The sequence below is a fragment of the Rhea americana genome, unplaced genomic scaffold (assembly GCF_003343005.1).
Source record: "Rhea americana isolate MKP2758 unplaced genomic scaffold, rheAme1 scaffold_218, whole genome shotgun sequence".
NCBI classification, from domain to species: Eukaryota; Metazoa; Chordata; class Aves; order Rheiformes; family Rheidae; genus Rhea; species Rhea americana.
The window spans coordinates 163,758-185,615 of record NW_028186321.1 but is presented as its reverse complement, the minus strand read 5'-3'; the positions used below and the strand labels follow the sequence as shown (position 1 = coordinate 185,615).

The 21,858-nt window shown below is 35.3% G+C and overlaps 1 protein-coding gene across 4 annotated transcripts in view; it reads left to right on the top strand.

The window, feature by feature from the left end:
• The window catches only part of PLEKHA1 (pleckstrin homology domain containing A1), a 38,699-nt gene continuing 16,841 nt past the window's right edge, over positions 1-21,858 (top strand). For all 4 annotated transcript variants that reach the window (XM_085305242.1, XM_085305245.1, XM_085305244.1 and 1 more), the window contains exons 1-5: positions 1-76; positions 14,380-14,540; positions 17,462-17,518; positions 19,242-19,287; positions 20,992-21,089. In XM_085305242.1, the coding sequence (XP_085161368.1) occupies positions 14,400-14,540; positions 17,462-17,518; positions 19,242-19,287; positions 20,992-21,089 (342 nt within the window). In that variant the 5' untranslated portion in view covers positions 1-76; positions 14,380-14,399. The remainder of the gene's footprint in view (positions 77-14,379; positions 14,541-17,461; positions 17,519-19,241; positions 19,288-20,991; positions 21,090-21,858) is intronic.

Genomic DNA, 21,858 nt, shown 5'->3' with positions numbered 1-21,858 from the left:
GGCGCGGCGGGAGGTGGCGGTCCCCGCGCGGCAAGGCTCTCCTCGCGGGGGCACCCCGGACCTGCCCTGGAGTCCAGTAAGTGCCTCGGCCCGGGCCGGGGGCGGCGGGGCTGGGGCCGGGGCGGCGGGGCGGGCCGGCCCGCTCCGGTCCCGTCTGGCCCGCTCCGGCCCGGCCCGGCCTGGCCCGGCGGGGGAAGTACCTCTGTTATTTTCTTTCTTCCTGTCTTCCTTGATGTTTGACCAGGCAAGACACTATCCTTTCCCTCCGACGCCCCTGCCTTTGTGTGGCTCCCCGTGTCACAACCGTTTCGTGCCTCCCTCTCTCCCCCTTCTTTTTCTCCTGAAATCACTGCCTGAGTGTGGGGGCTCTCCTAGGGCTTTCGCCGTCCTGGAGGAGTGTATAGGAGGTGGCGGTGTAATTACCCCGCTGCGCATTTAGGGCTCTGTCACGTCCCCGGGGGTAAGAGGATGATCTCATTACCCGTATTTTTTTTTCCCCTCTTCTTCTTCTTCTCAACTTCGGTGTTTGAGCATGATGGGAAGGAGCGATCTTATCTGGGCAGAGCCGTGCAGTGATGGTGCCTGGGAGGGCGTGGGCTCCCGGAGCGCCCTGGCTGCCAGCTTGTGCCGCTGCCTGTCCGGCCCGCGCTTGGTGCTGGAGGGGAGCTGCTCCTGGCTGTGACAGCTAACACCTAGTGGCTAGTTTTATTTTTCTGTTCAGAAGACGCTAGTTCTGGGGAGGGCCTGCTTTAGAAAAACTGTTCTCTAGTGTGCTTGCAATACAAACCTGCACTTCCGAGTTGGTTTTCCAGCTTGGCTGCAACCTGYGCTGCTTATTTAATGAAGCAACGTGTCTTTAAATGGGTAACTGGACTATAAGTAAATGTTAAGCTGTAATTAATTTTATCATATTTACAACTTTTAGCAAGTGTGAAATTCCAAGCATGCATTTGATAGCTTATTAGCTTATCGGACAGACTTTACTGTATGTATTCTGCAGTTCCCACAGGTGTAATTAATGTATAACCTTTATAAACAGTATTATGTTATTGCATAAAGTCTTTGCCTAGTAATTTTAGAAGGACAGCATTTTCTGTTTGGGGAACAGGCTGCTATTTTTGAAGCCCCTGTTTCTTAAAAATTTTATGCCTAACTTTCACTGGTCACCAAGCTAGTGAAATCAATAAACAGAACAGTTTACCTCCAAGTGAGAAAAAGGTTTAGATATTAATTTGTTAGGCGGAGCATTATGGAAATAAGGCTATTGCTTATCTGAGAGAAAAGCTGAGAGAGTAATTTCCTTAGCTTCTTAAGATCTAGATTTCTTCATGGTTCACCCTCTTACAAAAGCATAGTACTTTGAAAGAGGTTGTGAGGTTCTTCTCCTTATAGTAAACTGAGCTGCATCTGCTTTTTTGTTGCCTAYAAATTGCATACGTTACACTGGAAGATGGAGCCATATTTGATCGCACAATTTGGGCCTATGAGATTTCAGGAATAACTTTGCACTATTGAATTACTGAATCCTGTAGGGTTGTTGATGGGTGGTGTTTTCTTTTTTTGCAGGGGGAAGGGATGTTTTTTGTTCCTGTACTTTTTTCTTTTTTTTCTTTATCCACTTCCTTTCTATACACTTAAGCTATGTTCACTATGAAGCAACACAAACACAATCTTTACTGAAAGGGAGCTGTGGTATCTTCAGCTGGTTACTGTACAATGGGTTCATTTTTCTGCCCATTTTAATAGACTTACTATACTGCACTTCTAAGGCTGGTCTTTCTTCTTTTCTATACCTGAGTTTTGAAAATTATTATGAAAGTAATGAAGTATTACATCAGTTTACTTCAAAACTGAGTTGCAGGTACAACTTTTAAGTGAATTCCATAGTCCTTGAGAATGTCTTACTCTAAATCCCAAGAGGTATAGGAAGAATTCTTTCTTTAAGTTTTATCATTTGTTCTCTTGAAGCTCCATGCTGGATAAATTCACAAGGCACCCACTGCAATCTAGTGAGTCTTAATAATGGGTTTTGAACAGTGGGTTTGCCTTTTAAGTCCCTGCAGTTTATAGCTTTTCACTAAGTCTACTTCTGGATTTTTTTTTTTGACAGATTTACACAAGTAACAGTATGTAAAATTCTATCAAGTCTATAAAAATAATGAACTGTAGAAGTCCTCTTTTTCTTGTTTGTCATACAAGTAAGTGTTAAAAGACTAACACTTYAGGTCAGTTAAAAGTAAAACGAAATGTCTCTTGATAAATGCCTCTCTTAGCCTGATTGATATTTGGAGGGGAGCCTTATAATTTGAGGACAAATAAGCATTGGTGCTGCAGAAAGTGGTAATTCAATAAATGGTACTATTCTTTGTGTTACATAATTGGGTTAATACTCAGCATGATATCAGTGAGTACTGGACTGCAGGAGACAACTTTACATAAAATATAAAAACTTCTTGTGAATCCCTTATGTTCTGCATGAAGTTATTAAAAATTACTATTTTACTTTGTTAGTGTAAAAATGTTAATTCCTGATTAAAAATAATTTAAAAATTTTCTTCGTCTTTACAGTTTAATGGATTACATAACAATGGTTAATATTCTGTACTATAGGTATGAATTACAAAAGTGGAAGAAAATGATATGCGACTAACAAGTATACTGTAGTATTTGAATGTTTCAGAAGAGTAGATGCTTCTGYGTAAATTAAAGAATGAGAGAGAAAAGTCTGTAGACAGCTTCTTTTTGTTTAGAGTGTTTTCTTCCTTAAAAAAAAAAGTAATTTTGATTTGGGGAAGAACTGTAATTGGGAAAAGAAACAGTGTATAAAGAAAACTGAAAGCATCTTAATGCTTTTTCCTCTTCCTTCTCTCTCCTTGTATTTGTCCTTTCTCAGGAGTAGGAACTTAGAGAGAGTAGGCAGAAAGAACTGGGAATAGAGAAGGAGCATATATTAGGGAAATTACTTGAATGCAAGAAAAAGCTTTTTTTTTTTTTTTTTTTTTGTAGTGATTGTGACTTATTTCGAAAGGCAAGGAGGCTGATCAGCAGGAGTAATAAAGGCTGATGGTATGTCAGAATGTTAACATAAAGGAAAAGAAGTGAAAAGTCAGTTTTTATTGACCGTAACAAATTAGAACTTTAGGACATTTGGGAAATGCGAACAGATACGCACTTATAATACAGCCTCCAGTAGAGTGTTGGACATAGCCCAAACTGCTAGGCCTGTGAAATTCTTAATCTGTTTTAGTAGTTTTAGAATTCCATCAGTGTCTTTAGTCATAAGTGTCCTTGGTTATTAGAACTGACAGCTATCATAGTAAATGTAGTTCCTTCAAAATGCAGCAAACCAGAAGCAGTGGAGTGAGTGCATCATAAAACTGAAAGGTTTCCTAGCATGTGGAGGTGTACACTTTCCCATACCAGCTGTATGTCAGTGTTTGACTTAACAATAGCTTGTGAAGCAGGAGAAAGTGTCTTTTTTGCAWTTTTTTTTTCTTGATAATTAAGAGCAATAGAAAATGTTCTTGGAAAATATTTCCTGGTGCTTGGAGCCAAATAAATCTTCATGCGGTTGTATAATTGCATGAAAATAGAGGATAACAACTTACCAATCTTTAGTGACAGAGTATGGAAATATAGGAAACTAACATAAGAAATAGTTTACAAAGTGGAGAAATAGATGTCACTAAGAAACAAATTATGGAAGAAATACAGCAGTCAGTACTCTTTTACTCTGTTGTTGTTGTTTTTTGTTTAACTACAGCATGACATGTCTGAAAATGTTGCTCTCAGTGCTTTTTAAAATTATATTATGAACATGAATATCAATTCTGATAAATTTAATCAGATGTGTAGAAATGTAGTTTATTTTTAAAAAAAACTGCTGGAGAGATCAGAGAAATGAGTGTAAGTTRTTCAAGTTATGCTTTTGTGGGTAAAATGACTGAAATAAATTGGAATGAGAGATATTGGTGAGCTATTTCAAAGCTGTTAAGCTTTGAAGCAAAGAGCATTTTCTACTCCTATACTGATCTCTGAAATCAAGGTTTGAAAAATCTGTTAATTTTTTTTTTTTTTTTTAAGTCTGCGGTCCTCTTGCTACATGCTGTAGAACTACTTTGTGAGTGTTTGGATGCATATTTGTATATTGGCAATTTTATAAATAACACCTTCCTGTTAGTGCTAGGTAAAGCAACAGGATTTTGTTACTGTAAAGGAAGGAAGCTTGGTTCATTGTCTCAGTGCTAGGCAATGTTTTCTCCCTCTAGGGACATGCAGAAGCATCTAGAATGTGTAGGTGTTTCTTTAATCTTGGAGAAGGAACTTATTAAACTTTCTGGTGCAGAACTGTATGAGCTACGTACTTTTAACAGATGTTATCTGCACAAGGAGGGAGTTGTAGGTCTGGTAGACATCTGTGGCATTCAACAGTTTAAACAGTTTTCAGGTTTGAACATATGCCTTTGCCTTGAAAATCTGAATAGTTTCAGGTATTTTATGTAGAAGAAAGGTGGTTCAGTGGTGAAGTTGCTGCACTGGGACTTGGGAAACAGGTTCAGCTCACTACCTTGCCAAAAGCTGCTTGTGTGGCCTGGGACAAGTTGCTTCTCTGTCCCTCAGTTCTAATATTGAAACTGCAGAATAATAGAAGCTTTCTACATCACAAAATGTTACAAGGATAAGTCAGTCGGAGATTTTGATATATTCAGATATGGTAGTAATATGTGGCATATAGTTACCTCCTCAGGTCATGAGGGAGAGGTTGAAGTGACTGCACAAGTTAACAGCTAAGGTAAATTCCGTACTGAGGGAATAAAGTCAGAAAAACAGATAAGAGTTTTGACTGAAAACATCTTGAATTAGCTGAAAGAGATTTTTTTAAAAAACATTAAGAGTACTGCACTATTTACTTGTTTTAAAAAAGTATTAAAATGATTAAAAAAATAGGTAAAATTTTTCTTTGTATGAAGATCCTGTCACACACACAACAATAGCAAGCTGTGTTTGTTCCTGTTCTCTTCTTTGTTTTCAGTTTGAGCTAAGCATTACATCTGAATCTTTTAGCTGTCAATTTTGTTTGTTGATTCTATTGGAACGATTGTCAAAATCTCTTAAACTTGATCAGATTTATTGACCTYTCATTTGAAAGAGTGTAAGGAGAAATCAACTTTTCCCACACCCACCCCCTGAGGGGAAAAAGAAAAAGAATTTGAAGGCACTGCTTAGAAGTAGTTGCAGTAGCTTTATATAGCTAAAAGTATCTGGAATTAAGAATCCTCCTGTTGGAAATGTAAAATGGTATTGCCGCTGCTGTAAACTGAAAGTATAGACTAGGAAGCAATTATCAGGCTTTGCAAACACGAGTTTCCATTGTTGAGAGTCTACACCCCCAGGAGCAATCTTTCCATACTGAACAAGATATATGTGAAAAAACTTGCACCTCAAAATAATTACGCATTAAACCAGTGTGCTCTTAATGGTTGCTTTGGTCCCCTATACGTTTACATCCYATGTCCAAGAAAGTATCTTGTTCAAACTCATTCAGACTAGTGACTTAAGTGTTCCGCTTTCAAGCACCAGAACAGTTACATGTCAAGTTTGTTATGAGTGAGCAATCCTCTTAAAACTGCACTTCAAAGGATGTTGTTAAATGTATTGGTTAACTCCTTAAGGAGGTTTATAATAACAAATGGAAACTTATATTGTACTGACAATTCATTTGGCAAATTATTTTTCATAGCTACTAGTGTCAGTACTAGTATGCGTGCTAGTGGCACAAGGTTAAACGGGGAGTGCTTTAAGGATGTTCTATTGCTTCAGAAACGTTCCTGCTTAGTAATGACTTCAAACTTTGGTTATATTTTTTTCCCCTCGGAGTATGTGTGTGTGTTGTGAATCAAGTTCGCTTTAAGTGTTAAGTGACTTCTTTATTTATACTGTATTCATACCCAGATATTGGTGACCTGAATTTTGAGGTAAATGGAAAAGATTCGTTTGGTTGATCTGTTTGTTCGCTTCATGGGGGAAGACTGCAGGTTAGTATGTTGAAAATCGGCCTGTTGCACATTCATAGTAGGTCAGGATTTCCAGGCATGCTGTTTCACTTACACAGGACTTCTGATTCTTCTTTAGTGTTTGTCTTGCTATATGTGGATCAGACATCAATCCTGTTAAGCATCAGGAGCCTGATGGTTTCCAGGTAGTATTGGGATTACTCTGTAGGTGGAGTACTGTTATTCTCCATACTCATAGGAATTCACTCTTTGAGAAAGCTATCTTTGTACAGAAAAATTACTGTACAATAAACCCAATGTTTGTGTCATTGAATGTACAGAGGGTAAGGAAGAAGATCAAACAATGTATTCATCTGAGATTGTTCTTTTCATTATTTGATACTTCAAATGAACTGAAAAATCAGTTATTTATACTGTTCTAGTTAAAATCTGCAGTTGGTTACTAGCATTTAAAGCATGCCGTATGCTGAGCYCATTGTAGACAAAAATTTTTAAATGTTGTCTTACTCTTGTGTTCAGATGGCTTGTAATATATGATGCTGCTAATAAATATATCCATGCTGCTATTTTTTTTAACACAGTAAGAGTATTCTATGAAGGTATTTTCAAATTTCCTAGCTAAGCCTTTTGATTTTTTGCATACTGCATAGGAAAAAGATGCATGCTTGTATCGCACTGTATAACTGGAAATGGATAACACTGGYTTAGAAATTGCTGGTAAACATTTTACTGTATTTTTAATCAGCATAACCCTTTTTGCATATTGAGCTTTCTTGGGTGAGAAGCTCCATCAGGATCTGCAGTTTGATGGAAGTAGATTTGGTTCTTCAAAGTCATTGGGGTGCTTTTGAGAATTATTTTGAGAATTATTATTACCTTTTTATGTTTGAATATAAGCTTTGGTTAAATTTGAAATAGCTAGCAGTGTATTTAACCAGAATTCTCAAAGTGGTTGGTCTAAATGAAAATTAATGGTAATTGCATATTTAAATAATGTTTTATTGATAACAATATTTTGAAATGGAAAAGGTTCTGGTTGACTAATAAGTAAGAAAATAATATATGCATATTCCCTGCTTAGTTTTAAGGTACTCCTAGTTCCGTTGATGTTTACAAGTACCTAATTTGGCATATTTGGGGTCTTAAATACAGCATTTATTTAAAATTTTGAAGTGTCCCATAATAACATTAAAAATACTTGGGATAATAAAAAATAAAATCCAAACTTGCATTATTAAACACTTCTACTGGTCTGTAAATTTATATGAGCAAGCTTTTAAAAGCTTATTTTAAAAAACCTTAAGTCAAAGTGAGTTAGTATAACTATCTGTTTTTAACAGTTGTACTCGTGCTGTCTCTTTGCTTATATCTCATTTTTGGTAACTTAGTATTGTTTAGACTTGATAGGGAGTGATGAGAACTGTACAGCTGACTTCTGTGTGTGTTTTCCTTTTTTTTTTTTTTTTTTTTAAGGTTTGTGATCCTGTTCTTCCATTATCTTTTGACTTTTTAATCTATTGATTTCTGGGCTAGGTTATCCACCATAGGTTACTGATATGTAAGTTTCAAGAGTGCCTTTGGTTATGGCTTCATTTTATAGGATGCTGGTTTTATTGAGTTTACTCAATGGCGTTTACAGGGAAAATTGAAGTACTTGTTTTAGGTAAGCAGAAACCGTTAACAGATGAAGCAGTGTTGCCCTTCGTTTTGGCTCTCTTGATGCACAAAAGAGAACTTTCCTTATTTTCCTCATTTCTTGGTATTGCATAGCTTTGAGCATACTACTGCAGATAATTTAACCTGAAAAAAAGAAATTAATTTCAGAGCATGAAACTTCATTTGCAGAAGTTCCTGCAGAAAGTTTTGCGCAAACTTCAGTCCATTCCATTATGGAACTTGCAGATCAGTATTTGAAATAGACTGGCAAATGAAAGATTCAGGTAAGTTATGAACGTTTAGCTTAGAACTCTGTTTCTCTAAAATGTACTGAAATTTTCACCTGGACTACAGTAGTGTCACCTCTGTCTAACCCAAAGATGTAGAGCACGTGAATTGATATCATTGTTCATGGTGAATTATTGCAGCTTTCTAGCAAGCAATGTGGAAAATCTTAACTGCAAGAGAAGCAGGAAGTGGGAAGGTGGTCTGGGTTAATTAACTACATGCATCTTCTTCATGGTTATTTTCATGTTGGTTGTTTCCTACTTCAGTTTGAGTCAACTCTTTTATCATTGGTGTATTACTATACCAGGGCCTAAGGGCAGTTAGAGACTTAGCTGAAGTCAATTTGTACCAAAAGAAGGTATGTTGAACTACATACTTTGATTGTATTTCTGTTTTAAAATGTACTTTATTTTTATTATAAATGTTGGTTATGTGCAAGTATTTAAAAGTGCCTATGATTAATACTCTGGGTTTTGAGAGAGAGATTGTATGGGATAAAATGATAGAAATTGACTCATTGAGGTATACTGGAAAAGAGAAGAATAGCTGGCTATCCGATTTTCAAAAATTCTTCCTGGAAAACATGATTAAATGTGTTTTGAAGACAGAATGAAGAATGAATAATAAGACTTGAGTGTAGACCACTTCACAGTTATTAGATGATTCATCAGTGCGAATGATGCTTCTATTCTGTGGCTTGGTTTGGTTTGAGGTTGGATTAGATGTTGGGAAGGGGTGTATTGTTTGACATGCCTTCTAGCCACCTTGAACAGGGATAGGAGAGGTCAGTTCTACTGATACTTATAGAGCTTAATTATTATTATTTTTATTTTGAAGAGTAGTATCTTTACTTAGGAATTCTCTCCCAGATGAATACTGGCTTTTTATAGTTGTTTTTTTCTTTATTCTTCTCCATTTTTGAAGAAGGAATTTAATTTTAGTGGTCAGTGTTTTCTGGAGGTTTCTAGTTCTTATCTGCAGATATAGTTAAAATGTTGTTACTAGCTTGCAGGTGCATCAAGCAAAGCAAAATTCTGTCTTCTGTTTAATGAGCTCTTACAATATCCTTTGTGTCCTGTAGATCAGAAACTAAACCATGAAGGGTGATTGGGAAATGCTCAGCTTGTTGTTTTAAAATAGCCAATCCCAAAATATCTTCAAACATCATCTGAATTGTCCAGATTATCTCTCCAACTCCTGGATTACTGTTTTTCTGTCTTGTTTTGGGCACTTTTGAGGATCTGGTGGATCTGAGAGCTCTGTGAAAAATGAGCAAGGCTGTTGACTCTGGACTTAAATTATGTGTACAGTGTTCTGCATCTGTACTAAGATGTTTTCAGGGKGTTGAAAATGAAGAAACTTGTAAACAGCTGTCTCAGATTTGCATGGCTTATTTTCAGAGGATTTTGTGAACTATTTGTCTMATTTTTTTTCTCCCCTCTATTTTCCCCATCTATTTTGTCCTAAAAGTGTGTAAGGAAGAAAGCCTTCATTGCTGTGTTTTTCAAGGTACAAGCAGGGCATGTACCTTCATCCCTTACCCATGGGATTCAGTAAATGGAGCCTCCAGTRAAAGAGAGAACCAACTGGAGAGTTGTGATATACAGCAGGAAGCTGGCAGTAATTGCATAGGCAAAAACTGAGAGTACTTAACAATTAAACTGTCCCTGAAGCTGCAGGAAGGAGTGGAGGAGATTGCTGAGGATACTATTTACCTTCACTGTGTAGTGAGAGAGCCAGTTTAAATAGTAGAACCTAACGAGGAAGAGGGGAGGGATGGTGGATGGGCATGACTCATAGTATTATTTTATATTTATTAAATATAGTTTTATAAATGTTCATCATTTCAGAGGTGAGTGACTAGRTATTAATGTATTTCTTAATCATCTTAGATAACTTACCTCAATAATAGGCTTTTTTTTTTGAATTAAGTCTGAAGTTCACAATATTCATAATCAAACAGCAGGAAGAACAAATGTCAGTCTACATACAAAAATGGAATTAGTGATAAATATACACAGATTGTTGAGGAAAATGCATGTAAAATAAAACTAGGAGGCATTAAGCAGTAGTGACTGTCTCACCTTATTTCATAGTTAAGCTTTCATATAGGAAGTGCAAAGTCTATTTTGGACCCAAGAACTGCATGATCTTATTTATCTGGAGTTCCACTGACCCTTAACAGGCCTCTGCAATGGATCAGTGGTCTCTGCCTGCTTTGTGTAAAATTATTAGCTCTCAAAGGAGAAATTGGGCTATAGAACTGTGAGCATTGCATGCTATTTTAATACTCCTGCAAAGACTTTGTACTTGCAGATATGGAGGAAGCAGTGAAACCATAAAGGAGGAGCGGAGGTGAACTCAAGAGCAGATGCTGGTGTGAAACTAAAAATAGAAATTAACGTAGGCGACTTGAAACAGTTTGTGTTGTAAGAGGTGAAACTGGATGCTTGCATGCCTCTTCAGGTTCTAGTTGCAGAATCACACATTTATAAATGCATTATAAACTGAGCAGAGGTGATCTGTGCTTTCGAGTTATAGTGACTCCAGTAGGCCAACCTTCTGTTTGTGAGGTGGTCCCTAAATATTGAGGCATGTTAATATATACACATGTTAGCATAATCTCCAGGAAAAACAGTAGCGAGGAGAAACGTGAGAGAAGTTGGGCTGAGGTATGTACCTACTTAAATTAGTACATTGCCACTGGAAACAGGGATGTAAGATTCCTAAAATAAATGACATGTCCTGTTTGGACTATAACACAACCCTCGGAGGTGAAATTTGAAGAAGATGAAAGTTTTTTGAATTCTTATATGTGAATGTCAATAAATACTACAAAATGGGATTTCAAAAATATTTCAGCTTCTGGTTGAACCAAGAGAAGCACAGCGTTTCCTTTCTAAGAACTCATCTTTTTTTAGTAACGGACTCCAAAAGTGGGCAAAGGATTTCTTATATTGCTCTGTGGTTTTCATTTCTGCTGCAGATGTATGTAATTAAGTGCTGTAGAGCATGTTTTGGACTTGGAGGTTTTCATATTGCAATCCTCTGAAATAATATTTTCATGAGCATTAAAGTATATCTATGTAAAATAGCATCCATATTCTGAAGAACGCTTCAAGGCAAAATTCTAGTGAGTGGACAAATTGGTGGTCTTTCTTCCACACAAATTTCCTATATTAACTGAGGAATTGACACTAAAGTTTTGTAATTCTTTCAACAAAAATCTTATAAGTAGYAGGCTAATAATTGTCTGTTGCTTTTCTTATCCAACTGGAGTTGCTGGGAAGGGTATCATAATTGTGGTTTCATCATATGTATTGAGTTTCTTTAGTAACTGGAAGAAAGTCAAAAATCGATCTTATGTGGATCACTAAATCGTGATTTGTTAATAAAAGCTGAGTAGAATTGCTGATAATTTACGATGGATTCTTGCTAGCATGTAATATGATAAAAGCAGTTTTTAAAAACGAAATGATTGCATGATTTCACATTTGATTTTAATTTTATAGTGTTTGAATTCTTGTTCTTTAAAGGAGTGTCACTAGTCTAAATAATTGTATGATGAATTTTGAACTAATCTGGAGAAAAAAAAATCAGTTAAAACTTTTAAAAATTAACTTCTCGTCCATCCTGGATTTTCATTAAAGGAAAGAGGGAACTGAAAATAGTATTTTATAGGCTAAAAATCACCTGATAGTACTTCAAAATATCTAAATGGATTTTCTTTTTCTTTCTTTCTTTCTTTTTTTTTTTTTTTTTTTTGTGAAAATTGGTTTGACAAATCAAAGAAAGTTTGGGAATTTTGGATTTTTGCCCTGAAAAAAATTGAAACTTGGGAGTAGCTTGACTTCAGTAGAGTTATGCTCAAAATGGAATGTTACATGATGTGTTTGTGTTTTTGTTTAAGATAGGAGTTCCTGTAAGGAAAAGTATTTTGAAAAATTTCACTGGTTTTATTCAACAGTTCTTGATGGGCTTTTATTTTGTTCAGAAACAAGTTTTAAGTTTTTCTTGTTTTATATTCTTCACATCTGCAGAGAACACTCTGCTTCAGCCTGCTTAAACAGGAAACCAACCACCAATATCTGCTTTTTATGGGCACAGGRTTTTTCTAGGTTTTACATACTCTTAATGTTAAGCTGAAATTGTGTCCAGGAAGTTCTGTATATTTTGTTGAGGGACCACATGGGATGATTTAGAACAATACTGGTTAATGACAGTGTTGTTGGTTTTTCTTATTTAAATTAAAGCGTGCGTGCTCTGCCAGTTTAGAGGTATRGCTTAGGGAACAAACACCTTTAAGCTTGCCCCTAGCTACATTTATATTTAGAGAATGAACCACGAACCAGAGTCTGAATTACTAATAAATGTTAGTAACAGTTATGACATTGTCTTAAGAGTGCTCAAGTGTGTTTTTACTGTTAGTTATAACCATAACTCAGTTGTAACGTCTTGTACTTGTGATAATTAAGTTGAGGAACGCAGTAAGGAAATCTAGATTACCTTAATAAATTTGGTTGCTTTACTGAAGATCAAACCTATGCCTTCAAAGTTCTAAACCATCACTGCGTACCTTAAATATGCAGATTCCTTTGCCTTTTGTGGCGGAAAAGAATGGATCGGTCACCTGTTTAATGAACAGTTTATACACATTGAGTATCATTTCAGCTATATGGAAAATCTTGTATCTCAAACAGAAGTTTAACCTTGTTAAATGAATATATTTTTTAATTAAAGACTATATATGYATTAAATATGCATTAAAATGCATATAAACTGCATATAAACTTAGAATTTAACTCTTTATATTTAAAAAGACCTGATTTCTTGTAACAGTTTATCGGTATGATATTGCAGTCTCTTCAGCTTTCTGTAAATAATTATTGCTGAATTAAATTTGCTAGATGTGACCCTAATGCCAAACGCAGGATACCAGAGACTTGAACTGGCATCAGTAAATTAATTGGTGTTGGGCACCAAAAAGGTTAGTAATTACAGGCTGAATTAACTGACTCAAAGTTGGTTGCTAGAATGTTTTCTAGTAGGATGTTGGAATGATGCTAATAAACTGTTTCTCGAAGTGGMAGAAGCTAGGTTTGAACAGTAATCTTGAGGAATTAGTGATTAAAAAATAACAGGTGGTTGTAGATATATGCATATATCTACATATATGTATATCTGATTCTCCCCCCCCTCAAATAAACAATTTAAAATGTATTTAGCAGTACATCATCTTTTGTTATGTTGCCTCACTATGTAGATACAGCTAGTCATCAGGTATTTGCCTATTTTATATATATAAAGACACACACACATATATAAAGCACCGTTACCATCAGGTAACATTAAGCAAGAAAATAGTAAAGGCAGACAATTTCAATAAATTTTAAAATGAAGTTTTGACATTACATAATGCATGCTGGAAACTTATGATAAGAGTCTAAAGTGCTTAAACCTTCTGTGTCTGACATTAATAATATTTTGGGGTAGATAATATCTCTGAGTTTTGTAATGAAATGTAAAGAAGACTGAATTGTTTCTGTCCTGCTCCAATAAAGATTTGCATCAGCTTGCTTTTTATTGCTTTAAATATTGTTTTACTGACATTTTTAAATTAATGTGGAAATCTGCTTCTGGTGTTATGAGCTGACTTTTAAGGTAAAACAACTGTCCCTTAAGATAAAAGGAAGCAAAAAATAATGCAATAACCACTGGTAAGGAGGAGCAGGGAAAGGTGCAGTGGGCAATATGGGAGCCAGGTGGTCAGCAGTACAATTTCCTTAAACAAAAAGCTTAGTAGAACACATCAACATTAAAGATTAAATTTTGGACTAATAAGTGCATTTAATCTGTCACTTGCTGTGCATGCAATTTGATATTTATTTAATGTGTAAGGATGATAAAAATGTGTGGTTTTACTGTTGTTAGACCTGAAGTTCTTTTTGGAGCAGAATTGTTTCTAAAAGTATTTCCGTTGAACGTGCTTAAGCAGAATTTGAAAAATCTTGTCAGACAGAGCTGCTGACAAAGATCCTTTCTTGACCATGAAAGGCAATGTTCAAAATAAGATGTATAAGCCTAGCATTATCTACATTTTGTGCAAGTTGTGAAAGAGAATTTTTGTTTATTTTCTGCTGATCTTGCTAAAACTAATAGTTTTGTTTTTCTACTAATATTTACTACTTTTATCATTGCATTTAGGGTATCAGATACCCTAAATATGTTKCAAAGAAATAATTCTAAAGTGTCTAACAGTTTAGTAGTGATGGGGGAAACATTCAGCTTCATTTACTCTTCTGTAGTAAATGTAGTTCAAGCTGCTAGTTGAAACTATTCAAAATGTAGCATTTAGGTACAGAACAGCTTTAAAATTAATAGCAGGAAATTTTGGTTAATTTTCATGCTTTCTGTTCTGCAGTGTAATGTTCAGGGTCAGAAATGCCTTATGTGGATCGTCAGAATCGCATTTGTGGTTTCCTAGATATTGAAGAAAATGAGAACAGTGGGAAGTTTCTGCGGCGGTACTTCATTCTGGACACACGAGAAGATAGTCTGGTGTGGTACATGGATAACCCACAGGTGAGATGTTCTTGGCAATAGTTTTTTAGCTTCTAAGAACTTCAACTTTCTTCTTAAGTAAACCCATTAAATACCTGGAAATTGGTTTTTGTATTAGTTTTATGGATCAAGAAGCTTTAAAAAAATGTTATAGTTATATAAGTGAAATCACTGTAAATCATTCTCCTTTACTAATATGTGCAGTCCTTTCTATAAAGAGTATAATTTGTATTTTTGCTTAATACTTTTCCACTTACCAGTAAAACTGGAAAATACTTTTCCAGTAGTAGTAAAACATTTAAAAACGACTCTAGGATCAATAAATTGCCAGTATCTGAACCCAAGCATTGACATAAAAGACCTGGCCATATTTATTTTGTTTTCCATTTAGTACCTCGAACTTACGTTGCAGGTTCTTGCAAACAATACGTACTACTATATCATATAACCAGATGAGCCTGAATCACCCGCTAGTTTCAGTACACAGATCTCTTAATTCAACTTTAACCTTGTGTGGAATTATGTAGTTTCCTTTATGCTACTTGGGTCAGTTGATTGTTTCGTGTTACTTTACCTCACAGAGTAAGTCATCAAAAAGCAATTCTCATGATGCTTGCAATTTTAATACAACCTGAATGGTATATGAATGAGGAAAACTTAAACCCATCATGTTGGAGAGCATCCTTATATCAAAGTTATTTTTACAATATACACAGTATCAATATGTTTTCTAGTGTAGGAGAAAATAAATAATTGCCTGAGGTTTTGATACTGACAAAGTGAAAGCATAGCATCTAGGTCACCTGACTACTGTATGCCAGAAGAATATTCATATACCGTTATGCCAGGAAAACTAGATTTAAAATGCTGTTGAAATCTTTCCTTTCAAAGGAACAAATAAAAATTACAAAATGATATGTAGATCAGTGAATGTGACTTATGATTAAAGCATTCAGAAGCTCTTTCTGGGGAGAAAAAAGAAAAATTTCTGAAAATAAGAAATTTCAAATGTGTGATCTCAGCGAGTGAAGTACTCTTCTTCCTTTCTTCTTGTGATATGTCCAAACCATGTGGGTAAAAAGCTTGAAGTGTGAAAATCTCAGTTTTTCAGAAGTTTTAAGACTGGTGGTACTTTCAGTTTACAGTTTTAGAGTTTTTATTTCAAGTTTTTTTTTATTTTTCATTAATGTTAGTTCATGCATAAAGGAGAGTGCCTTGTAAAGGATGGAGAGCTGAAGCCTGTTACTCTTGCACTATGTATTTTTAAAGAACTACAGAGCTCTACAGAGCCCTTGTGTGGAGGCCATACTTGGTCCTTAGAGTGATGCAGCTTTTGATGTGATTGAATCTGTGGGATGTTGCTCTTCTGCTGCAGAACCTCATTGTGTTCTTTCATGGATARATGTGCTGTATTTGCCTCTGTGAAAATAAGTTCAGCTGTTCAAAGGAATGATGTTTAAGTCCACCATTAACATGCATGATTATTACCCTAAAATATGGATTAAAAACTGGTGTATACTGAAATCAAAATCATCTAATAAACTGAAGCTTAAATTTATTTATTTAGACAGACTAGGAAGACTTTTTTTTCCAAGTTTGTGTCACCAGCCTATAGCAAATCTAACTTACTGCTTAGCTTTCATATATGAAAGGAATAAAAACCAATTTATTGTCTCTTTCTGACATTGTGGATAGAATTAGGCTCCTCTTTGCAATGTAGAAGTCATAAGGCTGTACAGAACATGAATCGGTTGTCACATGAACTGACTTTTTTTCTCATTGGAAGAGAAGAACCCCGTTAAAAAGGTTACTGAAGACCTAGGGGTGGTAGGAGAAGAGTAGAGAGCAATGTAAGAGCACTTTAGCTGAGAAAAGGATCAGCAGCCAGATGTGATATCATCCTTGTGGTCTCCAGGAATATCTGCTGTAGGAAGAAGAAGAAAGCACTGTTTCCTACTTTCTCCAGTGAAGCAAAAATATATAGAGAAGTGATATTTAATTTGTCTCCTAGATGAATAACAAGCTCCAAGAGTATCGTGTAGTAAGAGCTTGGAAGTTGTTGGAGTTAATTATATGGATGTAGCTTAGGATATTTGTCATTATTAAGATTTATTTTTAAATATAGACGTAATCTAATTGAGGTATGTAAGAGAAGAAAGAATGATGCTACAACTTAAAGAACCACTTTGAAAGGACAAGTAATGGAAAAAGTGCGTGGAAAACAATGATCTATTTAAAGGAGTAAATTTATAAAGACTGTTTCATCTGAAACAGTTCATAAAAACTTCACTGTTTTATGCTGCTACGTAGTACACATTAAATTGTTGTATTTCTAGCTGATTATGAATAGTAATGCAACTAGCATTACTGTTAGGCTTGTGTGCTATACATGGATGTAAAAACAATGAATGGCTCCTGTGTGGACTGTAAGGATATTTAGGCTTAACTGCAACTTTAGGAAGTATTATGCTCTTTCCCTGCAATAACTTTTGCTCTTAAATTATAAGACTATGATTTTTTTAAAAATGTGTTTTGGAAAATAAGTGAGACAGCCTTAAAAGTATCTGACCAATGGGTAAATGTCACTTGTCCTTTCTGCCTCCCTTGGCCAAAATACCTAAGAAGCCAACATCTGTTAAGGAAAAAGTATTCTTTCCAGATTTCCTGGATGCAGACCTGCAAGAATCAGTCTTCCTCTAGTAAAATACGTAAACCTCTGAAACAATTACTATTGGTATTGTTTCTAGCAGTCTTTACGGTTTTAATTAACAGATGTCTCTAATAAACAAGTAGTTTARATCCTGTTACAAGCATACATTGTATATTGTCTATAAAAGCATGTAGGATTTTCTTTCTGTTTGTAGAGTTGACTTTGTTTTTGACATGTACATTGATATTGAGGATAACCTAGTTTCACTTTGTAATACTGTGATTTGTTTTAGAATCTTCCCTCTGGATCTCCACCTGTTGGAGTCATTAAACTTACTTATATTTCAAAGGTAAGCTAATATGTAAGGCTCTTGTTGCTAAAATCTGGTAATAATGACCAAAGGCCACTTAAGAAAACCACAACTTCGGTTAACAATTTTCAGAGCTTCTTATTATGTCATGTATGGGAAGTTTGTTGCCTGTCTGCTACTCCTAAATTTTGGAGGAATATTAAAAACGTCACTAGTGCCAGGGTAAAATAAAAATAAACTATTTATTATGTTGTTTAGATTTGTTTTATAAGTTGAAGTGGTAGCTATTTTTACTTGAATGCAATAGAACTAATATTTCTGAACTGTATGTTTCATTACTCTTCAATTTATTTTAAAATATGAATGTTTGATATTCCAGTAGTCTTAATGAAAAGACAGACCAGTTAGAAAGTGGAGGCTAAGTAACTGGGTATAGTAGTTTGCAGATGATAAGGACTTTAATAGACTGTACAAAGAAAATGGAAAATATCATTGCACTCTGTACATTTATTTCCAAATAAGTTTGAAAGAAAATGGAGAGCTAAGAATTTAATCATCTTTATGGTTAAATTGGTGTTAGAGATCGCATTAACAAATAAAGAGGAGAAAAGCAACTGACCTCTTGCCTTTCTGCTCTTTTCTCATCTTTATCGTACACTTTTTCTTGTTGCCATACTCAGTCTCCTACCTTCCATTCCATTTATGTATCTATACGTATTCTTCTTGTAAGAAGTATCAGTGATACCTGTGGAGACTGGCTTATATACTTCTAGCTTTCTCTGTCCTTCTGTTTAATTTGCCCCAAGTCTTAATCATCTCCTTAAGAAATCTAAAGCCTTGTATCTCACTTTTAACAGGAGCAAAGGTGGCCACCTGTGCATGTGCACCTGGATGCCACTTGAAGGCAGCTAAAAAGTGCCTCTTGTACTGAGACTTCATTAGACAGTGACATTGTGGTTATGCTGGTATTTAGGGCATTGAGTAAACTAAACGTTCAGTTGTGGGCTGAAGCAAGACTGCAGGATTGCTAGCTGTACTAGACAATATATTCATGCCCAGCCTGTCCCRTGTAAAGCAGGATTCATGAGTTGCCTCTCATTTCCCACATATTTACTGCTTGTCTAATTTTCCATAGTTGAACTGCTACTACTACTACTTGTAACAGATTATGAATCTTTGGTTTCTGCCACAAAAAAGGTTGTGAGATGAGACTGCTTTCCTGTCTCCTCCAACCTTGCTGTATAATGTAAAGATAGCAATGCCTCTCACAGAACAGCATTCAGCTCCCAGTCCCCCAGATTGGCAACACTTTAGRAAATGTGTGAAGTATACTTCAGAAAAGTGGCTATTCTTTTTATACAAATAACCAACCTAAAACTGAGGTCTGGAAGTACAAAGTATTCTTGTTTTTTTGTTTTTGTTTAATTCCATTTGGACTTCAGTTTTCAAAGTGCAAGTGGAAGAACTAAGTTTTCTGGTTTCAGCATTTCATGAGAGACTTTCCCCATACTAGGAAGGTAATGAATCCTTAAGTCCTTAAATTTAAGGAATAGAAGCATATGGTATTAGGTATTCATCTTGTTATAGATAGTAAATCTTGAACTGAACTTTATATAGTATTTTTCTCTCTTTTTTTTTTTACACACACACTTGCTATGCTACTAATGTTCAAATTCAAGCCACCTGAAAGAAGAAAAATTATGATGTATGATTTATATCTTGTACACATAGCAATATTTATAAATCTTATTTTTTCTATTAGGTTAGCGATGCAACTAAACTAAGACCAAAGGCAGAATTCTGTTTTGGTAAGTTCTTGTATGCAACTTTCATGTGAAGTAAGTTCTTCAGAACTCTGAAGCAAAGATATGTTCTTAAATTCTATTACTTCATACGACTGATAGTGAAYTTTTTAAAAAATAGTTTTTATTCTGTTTCCTACCCAGTAAGAGAGAAATGTTGGCTTCTCACAAGGTGGTGTTATGGCTTTTTTCGTATTGCAATTTATTGAAGAGTAGATGAGATAAGGTATTTGATATTTTTGAGGCAGTAATAAGCTAACTAGAAGTAATCAGTGTTGTCAGAGACTTGGCATGCCTGTGAGCTATGCAGGCAAGTAATTAACTACTTTAATCTGTATTGCTGATAAATGAGTTGATTTGCTTAATCTAAAAATACTGTCACGCCTGCCAGAGATCATCTAAAAATTTCAGCCTAGTGCTGCAATGATGAAAAATAATTTGCTTGGGRTACTTTCTAGTTATTGATATTTAAACATATTATAATAATAGAAGGGCTTTTATGAGTTTTAAATTCATTGAGTCATTTGTCTAGAACTTACCATAATCCTAGAAATTTGTAGCAAGCTATTGGCATTCACAAAAGTTCATGTAAAGACTAGAACCAGCCACTATTTATGAATAACCAACCTTTATGAATGCATTTATGTAAGGATTTTATCTCAGTTGAAGTTGCTGAAAATGCCTGAAGGGTCTGACAGTCATTCCCTGTTGGTTGAGGTATACTTGCCAAGCTGTAGTACAGGCCCAGAGAAGGCAGCTCTGCTGGACTTTGCAGATGTACATGAGACTAACTTACACGCCTGTGAAACGTTGCAGTTCATGATTTTGGCCCTGGACAAAGTAGTCTAGTAGTCTACTTTACACTGGATTGGGGCTAGTGGAGCATTTGGTAATCTCTGGAACTTTACATACAGGTGTGATTCTGGACTAGTACCTTGTGTGTCAATTCAGTGTCATCTACAAATTCCTCTACTGTATGAACATTTCCAGATGCTTGCCCTCATCAGTTACATGGTTGCTTTGTGTCACTGGGTCAGGTTTAAGAAGCCTTACTGGTCACAGATGTTAACTTAAAGGTTATAATATTTCTGATTTATCAGAGCATACTCGGTACTTTTTGGAGTGTCTTTTTAGTTAAATACCTGAATTTCTTGTAACTTTATCAACTCTTTATATAGCTCTGTGTGCTGTGAATTAATATGTGCATCTAAAAAYGCTTGCTTCAATCTATCTACTTAGTGGAAAAAGTAAAGTATCAGTTGCTAGCATATATTTGCTATTAACAATGATTTGAAGAGCTGTTATAGGCGGAGTAGAAAAATCTGTTCAGTCTTTGCTTATAATGCATCAAAGTTCTGGAGAGATTTTAGTCACTATTTACCTTAAAGCTAATTTCAAAATACGTTCTTAAAATTTGTGAGAGACCTAGACGTTATTTTTACTCTTGTGTAGAAATATGTTCATCTCTTTTGGGTGAAGGTATTCTAGCTGCTGCCAGATTTTGGGGGGGGGGGAGTGAGGATTAACTAAGTATGTACTTTCTTTGCAAGCCTGTCAAGCTGTCTTAAGATGACTTCCAAAAAAACAAGCAGTGTAGAGCTTAAACACTTGCACTGAATTTTCTAGCAATCTGAAATCAAGTCATCTTATGATGGTGTTTAAGTTTGTCAAATTTCAGTGTTGCCAAATTCTCATAATTTTTTTTAACAGTTATGAATGCAGGGATGAGAAAATATTTTCTACAAGCCAATGATCAGCAAGACCTAGTGGAATGGGTAAATGTTCTGAACAAAGCTACCAAAATCACAGTAAGTAGTTTAGATTTTTATTTAGCAATGCTTTCAAAGTATTGCTAAAAGAATGAAGAAACAAATGGTGCCGTGCTCCAAAGGCTCTCACTTGTTTCTTYGTCTGGATGTTACTTTAAATAAAAACAATAAACTAATGAATACATTCTTCTGTGTTAAATTATTTTTTGTTTTGTTTTGTTCTATAACAGGTTGCTAACATGTTATAGAAAACACTCTTATTACCTCAGTCTTTTCATGAGGCAGAAACTATGTTTTTTTTTTCCTCTGCAATTTCAGGGAAGTGATGACATGAGCTGTTTTGAAAGTATGCCCTTGCAAAGGGCAAAAGGGTACTGAGCACAGTGTATTCCTATTGGTTACCATTATTTTTCTTCACTTTTAGATTATCTGGGGAAGTGATGTTTCCATGATTTTTAYGTTGTTTTGTTGTAGTCCTTTCTTTGGAATTATAAAGCCTTTAACAATAAGAATGAAAAATAACAACCCAGCCTCCTTACTGCTCATTTTTGAGGAGGGCACACAACCAGGCTTCTGCTGTTACTTAATTGTTTCCAGTTGAAGTGACAGTGAATAAAAAATTAATTGCATCAAATTGGAGTTTAGTCTGAAGGTCGGTTATCATATGTTAAATTTGCATTCTAAATAGTCAATGAAATCATTAGCATCTTTTGTCTTTGGAAGAACAAACATTTGAACTCCCAGTCTGGTCTGAGATTATTGAATATGGCTAGTGATTTAATCAAACAATTAAGATTGTAACTTTCCA